The 11432-nt window shown below is 30.8% G+C and overlaps 1 protein-coding gene across 1 annotated transcript; it reads left to right on the top strand.

The window, feature by feature from the left end:
- The first annotated feature begins 4368 nt into the window (after positions 1-4368).
- LOC108481748 (probable RNA-dependent RNA polymerase 1) lies at positions 4369-10104 on the top strand. Its single transcript, XM_017784833.2, has 5 exons — positions 4369-4527; positions 4712-5083; positions 6223-8066; positions 8185-8335; positions 8749-10104. The coding sequence occupies exons 1-5, from the start codon at positions 4384-4386 to the stop codon at positions 9901-9903; spliced, it is 3666 nt and encodes a 1221-aa protein (XP_017640322.1). The 5' UTR covers positions 4369-4383; the 3' UTR covers positions 9904-10104.
- Positions 10105-11432: the final 1328 nt, after the last annotated feature.

The raw sequence follows: 11432 nt of genomic DNA, 5'->3' as shown, positions 1-11432 counted from the left end.
TAAATCATTATCAAATAATTTAAAATCAATAAATTTTTTAGCGTCATTTTTTATGTTAACTTTAACTGTCACATCAACATTTAAATCTAAATAAAATAATTAATATGTTCAATTTAGTACAAATCACGATTTAAGAAACTCATTTGAATGCATTTTTACTGAAGGGCATAATTAATTTTGTAATTATTTTTGGAAAACTTATTTAGCATTTTAGCCATTATATTGAATTAGAACATATTAATCTAAAAATAGCATTTTCTGTAAAAATTACTATAATAGACCTAAAACAAATTTTCATTCACCAATTGTAAATGTGTGTGCTTAAATAAAATTTAAAAATCACATTTTTTATCAATTAAGCTAAAGCAAGTATGAAATATATTAATATTATATATAGACTCACTTCGTCAGTACTCAACCTATTAACATCTCTACGCTAAACTCGATTAAGGGTTTTATAATAATATAATTTCTTATTATTTAAAAAAACACTTTTAAATTTCAATTACTACATTTAAATAGTATTACAATTATTTGCATTATATTTAAATGGTTGACTGAATTAGTCTCCTCGCTAATCAATAACTAAGTCTCAACTCGCTTAACAATTTCTAAAATTCTTCCTTTTATAAAATAACACACATTAATATGAATGTTTTTTAATTTTAAAATTTAAAATTTTAATTTTAACATTTCAACTAAAACCTTATTTACTTTTAATATCAACTTTTTATTAATATATTTGTTAACAATATTTTCACCATAATATATTTTTAATTAATTATTTAAAATTACAGCTAAGCATTTGTTAGATAAATCTTAAAAAAAATAGCAAACTGTGTTGTGCTGATTTCCTATTGCTTGTTTGCTTGGGCGCTAAGATACGGGTCCGTAATGGAAAATATTGGGATCCCTCCTCTTACTCTCACGAGATTAATCGAAGATGATATTATTAGAGTAACAGGATTAAGGGTGGATTTGAATGGGTGATTGGGTGCGGTGCGGTGTGTTTAATTTATTTTTTGTCTCATGCTATAATATCGTTACAATAACTAATCTCACTACCACCGTTGTTTTTATACTAACCACAGATAAATGTACCGCCTATCAAAATCTATCTTAAGAGCCTAACATTTATAAGCAGTTAATCGCTTGTTTTCTCAACCAAAAAATATATATTCTGGATTCCATTTGTCTTTTATAAAGTTAGCACCAAATTTGAGTAATCAAATAAATGAAGCAATAGCAAAGTTATAGCCTTTCCATACTTTGAAATCTCCAAAGCAAAGTTCTTTTTCCTCATTGGTAAAATAAAGCATAACTTTGAACCTTGATAAGGTAAAGAATCACCAAACTTAAATTACCAAGTTTCTTTTTTAAATTAAAAAAAAGTTATATACTTTTAAATTATTTTTCTTTAAATTTAAAATTGTATAAATGTAATCATCTGTTTGACAATTAAAAATAATCGAGACCGAAATAATTTAGTGGAAAAATTTAAACTAAAATAAGACTCGAACTTAAACAGTAAAATTTCAAATTTTCAATATTATCATTTCAACCAAGGGCGAATCCAATTTTTTTTAGGGGAGCTAAAATTGAATTAAAACTTTTTTGTGAGGTTAAAGTGTAGTTTTATTTTGTATTAACGTATAATTTTATCAATTTTAAAAGGACTAAATAGAATTTCTTTTTCATGATTAAGAAATTAAAATATAATTTTACCGCATAATAACTTTTAATTAGATAAATCCATTTGAAAGGCGTCCTCTAATTTATTTTATCTAAAATTAAATTATTTTATTATGAAATTCTAGTTAGCTAAGCAAACTAGTGTATATATATATATACAAAATAAATTAAACACATTGTTATAATATTAAAAATAATCAAAATCTAACGCAATATTCTTTTGTTGGACCTATGTGTTCCTGTCAAAATTCCGTGAACCTCTTTGGGCTTTTCTTGAAGTAGGAAAACAAAAATTCAGGGTTAAAACTGAGCATAGACATCTAAAAACAATGCCTCCATTATTTGAGGGTATAATTCACTGCTCATAGTGTAACAATTCAAAAATTTCTCTCAATAAAAGAATTGATCCCTCAATAAGTTCAAGGAATACTATGAAAGCCACATAATTAGACCAACTTATTAATATAAAAAAATAGAGTTAATTGCATTAAACATCTCCAAATTATGACTGTCATTCTACATGAAAATTTTAAGAAAAAGTAAAACGTTACCGCGTAACTTTTAAAAGTAAACACTAAAAATAAAGTAAAATCGAAAAAAAAGAGAGTGAGCGCCAAGGTTTTTGTAAAAGTTTCGAAAATTTCAAAAACAAAATTTTTACAACACTCATTTTTCTTTAAACTTTTCGTTTTAAACTATGCCATATAAGACTTGACATATCATTTAACGGTTAAATTAATGATTTTAGTAATGGAATGACCTTATTAATAAAACCTCGATAGTTTAGGAATATAATTAGGATTTTCTAAAGTTTTAGACCACTTTAGAACAAATGTTATAATTTGGGGATGTATGGTGAATTAACCCTATTTTTTAACCAATTGAATTTAGAAACGTTTCGATCTCAACAAAGTTAAACGGTATATGATCAAACCCAATGGGGAAGGGAGAACCTGACGTCATCTCCCTTACGTTATCAGGACAATTCTAAAATTAACCGTTCAATCCAAAGCATAGAATCTCCAAAAACCTTCACTTTTATTTTCCTTTTTCTCATTTAAATATCAGTTTCTTGGCGCCACAATTTCACATCGTCTCCCTCTCTTTTAGTTTTCTTATTTTCCCTCTGATTTTCTTTCGTCCTCCAAAAATCTCTCAAATTTTCTTCGTTATTGTAAATTCCCGTTTTCAAATTCAAGTAAAGTCTCTCTCTGTTCTTCGATTTTTTTTAAAAATCTCTTTTTCCTTCTTCGTTTTAATCTCTCTGTTTTACTTTGAATTTTTGTTCTAATATTTTTGTTTTCTTCTTTTTGTTTGTGTTTTGAATCTTTTGATTCTTTTCGTAATTATTTTTCTTCGGTCCCATACCTCTCTTTCCAAGTCTGGTGAGTTTCTCTGATCCTTTTTTATTTTTCTATTTGCTTTTTGCCATGATTAATTCTTCGTCATCTTTTGTTTCTTTACTTTTGAATTCATTCACGGCTGACTCGATTTTTCTTTTTTTTTTTTTTGCAAATTTTTGGGCCAAATTTTATTGAAGGTATGTGCACTATTTTTTTGAAGATTTGATTCTTTTTGGTTATAATTTGCTCTTCTAATCTATCATACGATATATCGTTTTGAGAACATGTGTTTTTTTAAAAGAAAATTATGTCAAATTAGTTTGTGAATTAATGAAAAAGTTGATTTTAGTGTTGAAAATATGTATTTCAAGAAATTGAAGGATTATTAATAATTAAAATATTGTAGAGATTAAATTAATAAAAGAAGTGAGTCAAGAACACAGTACAAGAATGTTCTAATAATTTTTCTTTGAATTTGATATTGCTTTTATGTTTTTATTGCGCCATTTGAATTAGATCATCAAATTTGTTAAGTCATAGCCGAAAGCTATATGGAGAAATTTTAAATTTCCCCAAATTTAAAATAATTTGATTTTCTTTTCTAAAGGATGACTAATAATATGGCCCGAAATATGTATCATTTTTTTCTAAAAACTTCATATACATTTACAAGATTATGTTTTCATAAGTGTGTGTTAGCATAGACGTGATCACGTGAAACAAAAATACATTTTAAATAGAAAAAATTCAAATAACATAGTAACATTATAGAAAATACAAAGTGGTTGTAATAATCAAAGCAGCTATAAACTTGAAAAGCTAAATGAAAGCGTAAACCATCCATGAAGTCCAATATTTGAATGCAATTATAATAGTTTTATTTTATGTTATTTGAATTTAGAGTTGAATATTGAGTATAGATATATTTTTGATATTGTAATATTGATATATATATATATTAATTTTAGATATTAAGAACATCATGTTCTCATATTTATGTTGGGATAGGTAAAAGTGTGTTCATTATATTATGGTAGGGATTTGTGCATTAGAAATACAAACAAATGTTAATTTTGTGTGATAAATTTACGTGATATTAAATTAAAATATGATGTGATATATTTACATAATTTATTGTAATTTAAAGAATTGAATCCTGCATTCAAGTTTTATGAACAAATTAGATCATTTTAAAAATTTTACATCATATTTTAAATTAAATTGTCTCATAAAATTATTTTTTCAATTTATTACAAAAAAATTACTCCTTTTTCTCTAATAACTTGTTTGTTAGCAATAATTTCTATTTTTATTCTTTTGGGTGTTAGTGAAGTTGCGGTTCGAGGAAATGAGCAAGACAATTAAGCTCTACGGGTTTGCTTCAGCCGTAACAGTCGACGAAGTGAGGCAACTCCTCGAGAACTACACTGGTGAAGGAACCGTGGAGACTGTAAAAGTTAGTCACAAAGAAGGCTCGAGATCTTTCGCCAAGGTACACAAGGAAGTAGGCAGCGGGTTCGCCCCCTTGGCTGGATGGAGAAAATTTCTTTTAAGCCTGCTCCTAAATTAAAATATTAAATTTAAGTTATTTTAACTAAGTTTTTTTTAACACCGATTTTTTAAAAATTTTACCATTTTATCTCCATCTTTCGAATAAAATTTCTATCTTTGACTAGGTACAATTCAAAAACATGGAAGATGTGGAAAGGATCTTGTCGTGGACCTCAAGTCAAGCACTTTGGCACAACGAGTCTTATTTGAAAGCCTGGTCAATGAAACACGACATCATCCCACAAAAGCCCAGGTTTGATCTCCACAGCATTGATGACTTGATGTTACATTTTGGTAGTCCAGCTTCAAAAGACAAATTCATTGTGCTTTGGAACCAATCTCATGTTTCGTTCAAGTATGGTCAAAAATTGGACAAGTTATACTTCTTTCTGTCTTACAACGGTGTCGACTACAAGCTCGAGCTTTACAATGACAACGTTTGGCAGATGGTGTTACATTATGTGCCTGATCACACCAAGAAATGTTTGCTCATTCAGGTATGTTTGAAGTCCATTACTTTTAATTTAGATCGATTTCATATTTCCGATACAAATAAATATAGATTGTTGAGATAATAATTTATTTAGCATTTCAATTTTACAAAAAAATTTATTTAACTTTTCATTTAATTTTTACTTTTTTTAGCTTTTAAAATTATTTTTGTAAATGAATGGACAAGTTTGACAATCTATGTGGATGTCACATTTGCAATTAATGAATTGCTAATGTTGCCATGTGGATGTCATGTCAAGAAAGTTAATAATTCAATGCAAGTAAAAGCTAAAAAATGAAAAATTAAATAAAAACTAAAATAAAATTTTTATAAAATTAAAGGGTCAAATAAATTATTATGCTAAAAAATTTTATACTTCATAGGAGGAAAATGATTATTTTTGTTAATGTTTGAGATATGTGATATTAATGTAAAATATGGAGTGGCATTTTAAGCGATATAATATATTTACGGGATCTATTCTAGTTTAAAACAGTTGCATTTAACCTGTTTTCATGTCATTCCCTTATTAACTGCAATAGTTAAAATGCAAATAGTTTAAGTTTTTAAGTTAGAATGGGTTGAGTGAATATGTAATATCATATTTTAAAGTCACATCATTTAATTAAAAGAATCTCATTAAATTAATATTTTTATTCAACTATTATGAAAACGATAATTTTTCTATTTCTTTTAATGTACAAGGACATGATTTTGCTCATTTTAAAAATATAGAGAGGCAACTATGGGACTAGTACTGCAATTTTACCCCATTATCGTATATAACTAGATTTAAGCTGTTTTTAGTTTGGAGAATAGACATCGGTATTATGAGTAAGTTATGAGATTTTTGTGCTGTTGGATAAATATTAAAAAATAAAATAAAGTTGAAGATGTTGGATTTAAAGATATTATATAAAAGGCCTAATTCCACTCTCAATCCTTGTACTCTTTATATATTTAAAATTTAGTTTTTTATTTTTAATTTTAAGAATTGAATCTTTCTATTTTTAATATAAACCAACCTCTCTACTCATTTAATTTAATAATTGAAGTCCAATTAATAAGAGTATTTAGTATTTTATTTATGCCACAATATCATGGGGATTATTGACTTTTTTCGCCATCTATTTTATATTCTAGTTACTTGGAGCCCCTAGGATCTATGAAAAAGATCCATCAATTGCTCTCAGCTCTTCCAAGGAACTCACAGACGAGGAGCAATGGGTCAGAGAAGTAGATTTTACACCAGGCCATTGTATTGGTCAATCATTCGGCATGTGCATAGAGCTTCCTCGATCAGTTCAGCTCCCAAGGTTCGACACCAGTTTTTATTACAAGAAAATCGAAGACAATTTCGTCATCGAACCCGGCTCCCCATTTTCATCCAGCACCGATCTTGTCCCCATAATAACCCCACCACCAGGCTTTGATTTGCCTTACAACATCCTGTTCAAAGTGAATGCTTTGCTCCAGCACGGTTACTTGCCTCCCACGGCACTTGATTCGAGGTTCTTTGAGCTTGTTGATCCCTGCAGGATAGAAACTTTATTCATAGAACATGCATTGGAGAAAATGTTTGGTTTCAAAGATTGTTGTTATGATCCAGTCAAGTGGCTGAATGATCAGTACAAGGAGTATCGTAAGCCCGAAAAGCGTCCTCGACCACCCAAACTCGATGAAGGGTTAGTAGCGGTAAGGAGGATTCAACTGACGCCGTCTAAAGTGTATTTCAGCGGTCCAGATGTTAATCTTTCAAACAGGGTCCTTCGTAAGTATATTAAAGATATTGATAACTTTTTACGAGTTTCTTTCGTTGACGAGGAGCTTGGGAAGATACATTCAACGGATTTGTCGTCGAGTACATCTAGTACCGATGGGAAGCCTACTAGGATATTTCAGAGGATATTAACAACTTTGAGAAACGGGATACTTATTGGCGATAAGAAATTTGAGTTTCTTGCTTGTTCAACTAGTCAGCTAAGAGAGAATTCAATCTGGATGTTCGCATCCAAGCCTGGGCTTACTGCTGATGATATAAGAGGACAAATGGGTCATATTCATGTTATTAGGAATGTGGCGAAATATGCAGCTAGGTTAGGCCAGTCTTTAAGCTCATCGAGGGAAACATTAGAAGTTCGTCAGGATGAAATCGAGATAATTCCCGACATTGAAGTTGAAACCGGTGGGACTAAGTATACCTTCTCCGATGGTATCGGGAAAATATCGGCTAAACTTGCTAAGCAAGTAGCATGGAAATGTGGCTTGAGACATACTCCATCTGCGTTTCAAATTCGATATGGTGGTTACAAAGGAGTTGTAGCTGTTGATCCCTCATCATCGGTGAAGTTATCGTTAAGGAAAAGTATGCAGAAGTTCGAAGCGGACTCTACGAGTCTTGATGTTTTGTCTTGGAGCAAGTACCACACTTGTTACCTTAATAGACAAATAATCATACTTATGTCGACACTTGGGGTCAAGGATAGTGTTTTCGAGGCGAAGCAGAAAGCGTTTTTGGCTCGACTGGATGCAATGTTGATGGATCCAGAAAAGGCAAAGGAGGCAATGGAAAGCATACACCATGGTGAAATTGTAAGGGTTTTAAGAGAAATGCTTTTGTGCGGCTACAAACCGGACTCGGAACCATTCCTTTCAATGATGCTACGAACGATCCGTGCGTCGAAGCTGCTAGATCTAAGGACTAGAACAAGGATTTCGATTGACAAAGGAGGAATTCTGATGGGGTGCTTAGATGAAACAGGGACACTTGAATACGGTCAAGTGTTTGTCCAATACTCAACTAAACCAAGCCAATCTTCGAGCGGCGACGGAAGGTCATACCAAAACTGCCATGTTGTGGAAGGGAAGGTCGTCATTGCCAAAAATCCGTGTTTGCACCCCGGTGACCTACGAGTTCTGGAGGCCGTGGATGCCGTCGTTCTGCGTCACATGGTGGATTGCGTTGTTTTCCCACAGAAAGGCCATAGGTATGACTATCCAATACTCAAATGCACTTTTGTACTTATTTACTATGTTGCTTGAGAATCATACCCGAATATGTATTTAATATTTCAAACTAAATAATTTGTTTACGTGATCATACAGACCCCATCCGAACGAATGTTCAGGAAGCGATCTGGATGGCGATCTATATTTCGTTTCTTGGGATGAAGATCTCATTCCCCCCTGCAGATTTCCTCCCATGGATTATGGTGCTGCACAAAGTGCCCTGTTAGACCATGATGTTACCATAGAGGTATTTGCTCAAATCATATAAAAAAAGCAGCAAGCATGTCTTATAACAGTAAAATTACAATGAAAGCCTTTATACAAAGAGTCAAATTATATTTTGACCCAAATACTAAAAATAATAAATTAATCCCTATATGTTAGATCAAAGAACAAATTAGTCCTTTTTATTAAAAATTACATCATTTGTACAGTTAAAAACCTATATGCTAATAATAAATAGAGGTATTTTGCCACGTGTATTTCATATTGATATACATGAATCAAAAAACACATTTTCTCATTATCTAATGTATAGGAACTAATTTACTTATTATTTTTACTATATATAACTTTATTTCTCGGGTTTGAAGCGTGTTAGATACAAGTACTTATTCGATATGAGTATACTCAATTATATATATACACTTAAATGTGCAGGAGGTGGCGGAGTATTTCACAAACTATATTCTCAATGACAGCTTGGGCATCATTTCTAATGCCCACACGGTGTTCGCCGATAAGGAGCCCACAAAGGCACTTAGCGAACAATGCATCGAGCTTGCCAAGCTATCGTCCGTCGCGGTCGACTTCCCCAAAACCGGCATTCCAGCCAAAATACCCCACCGTTTACGCGCCAAAGAATACCCGGATTTCATGGAAAAGCCTGACAAGTTCACCTACGAATCACAGTCCGTGATCGGCCAGCTCTACCGCGAGGTGAAAAGCATCGAAGCCGAGGTTAGTACCAGTAAACACTTCACCAAGTCAATAGCGACACGTTCGTATGACCCCGATATGGAATTCGAAGGCTTTCTAGCCTATGTCAATGATGCAGTTCATCACAAGAAACAATATGATTATAAACTAGCTAACCTAATGCGTACCTACGGGGTCAAAACCGAGGCCGAGATTATCGGCGGTTGTATCTTGAAATTAGCTAAATCTTTCGATCGGAAAGTCGATTTAGAAGCGGTAAATTTAGCTGTGAGATCATTGAGAAGAGAAGCCAAGAGTTGGTTCAATGAGAAAGCAAGTCCTAGTGTAGAGGATGTGTTTGCAAAAGCTTCAGCTTGGTACCACGTGACATACCATCCAAGTTTTTGGGGTTCAAATAACAATGAGGCTGATCAAGAACATTTCATTAGCTTTCCTTGGTGTATATATGGTAAGCTTCTTCAAATTAAGAGGGAGAAAATTAGGGAAAATTCTTCGCAAGATTCTGAATCCCTAGTAATTAAAGTCAAGAATGAGGAGTTGATTTCTGATGAGAAACCTCGTGTGGAGAAAATTATGGAAACGTCTTCGCAAGATTTTGATTCCCTAGAAGTTAAAACCGAAAGTGGAGAATTGATTTCGAAACCTAATAGGCAGAAGAACAGGGAAAAAGAAGGTTCTTTAAAAGTTTCTAAAACCTTAGAAATTCTTTCCCCAGAAGTTAAAACCAGGGAGTTGAATTTTGATGGAAAACCTGGAATGGAGAAAATTAGGGAAAAACCTTTAAGAGATTCCTCAGAAATTAAACCTAAAAAAGTTGAAGATCAGTCCAAATCTGATGAAAAACCTAGTGGATGGAGTTCGTGTTCTTGCATGTAAATAAGGCATTTCGAAAGTCTTGCATGCCTGTGTGTCACGGCTTGAGGCTTCTTGTTGTGCGTCTTGATGCATTACTATTGGCCTCAACACGTGAATTGTGAGATGTGTATGTTTGTAAATAAATAAACTCTTTTAACAGTATATTTCTAACAAAATAATATTCAAGAAAAATTATGATTAAGTACTTATTTAGTTAATAAATTACTCTTAATATCATTACAAAAATGTTAGTGTTAGCATGATATTATTAATTAAAATTATTATTAATATTAAAAGTCATAATTTTGATTTCACTTTCGTATACTTTGTTTGACTTAATTTTAATATTCTAAATTTATAATAACCAATTTCAACATAAAATCCAATGCAGAAGGATGTAGGTTCGAGTGTCTTTGAGCGTAATATCTCATTATTTATTAGTTTGCGAGGGGCTATAGGTAATTTTATATATTATATAAAAAGAAACAACCTCTAAATCTTGAATGTTTATATTTAAATATATATGAACTAAATAAATAATAAGTTAAAGATAAACTCAATTATTAAATTCAATACCTATAATGATTAATTTTAATAAAACTACTGATATATTTAATTATAACTCCTAAAAGTAATATTGATTAAATCTTTAACATAATCATAATTTGACCAATAATCTAAATATTGCCAAATTAATCTAATCAACATTTTATAAAATCTAACCCTTAACAAGATTTCAGAGATATGTAACTAATAAATTCAAGGGCGACGCTAGAATAGGTACCAGGAAGTTAAAATGTGGCTTAATTACATTTTACATGGATTTTCTTAGTCATATTGGAAGTGTCTTTTTATTGCCTTTCCTAAACTTCGGTATTAGGGCGAAGCTAAGGGATTGGCAGGAGGTTAGCCTCCCTTAAAATGGTAAATTTTACATTTAGATATTTTATAATTTATAAAATTTTAAATTAGTAATAGTAAATTTATACTTTGACCCTTAAAAAATGATAAAAAATTGATTTAACTTTTTAAAGATTATAAAAGTATAGACTATTAAAATGATGAAATTGCATTTTTACTATCGTAAAAATATATAATTTAATTCCAGCCTCAAAACTTTTTTCTAGCTCTACCATTATTCAATACCTATATATAAGATTGAATCGAGAAACACCTAATAATTAAATAGGAGGCCAAGGTCTTGCTTACCTTTTAACTACGCCCTATTTCTAATATAGTTATATGTGTAAAACCAAAACTTAATATTTTCAAATCTCATCATATGAGTTTGATTTAGATTTAGTCTCGTAAATTAATTTATTAAATTATTTATTTAATTTTGTACTTATAATAAACAATTATGATTATAACTTTAAAAAACTTACATGTATAGTTCTTAATTTCTTGCTATACATTGGATTTTCTTATATGTTTGCCATCAGGGCAGATCTAAGGGTATTGGCAGGTGCCCGACCCCTAAAATAGAAAAAAATCATTTTATAATTTATAAAATTTTAAATTATTAATAATAAAATTACAGTTTAACGGCC

Source organism: Gossypium arboreum, chromosome 4 (assembly GCF_025698485.1).
Source record: "Gossypium arboreum isolate Shixiya-1 chromosome 4, ASM2569848v2, whole genome shotgun sequence".
Lineage (NCBI taxonomy): Eukaryota > Viridiplantae > Streptophyta > Magnoliopsida > Malvales > Malvaceae > Gossypium > Gossypium arboreum.
The sequence above is the reverse complement of the archived record's forward strand: the minus strand, read 5'-3'. Positions and strand labels throughout refer to the sequence as shown.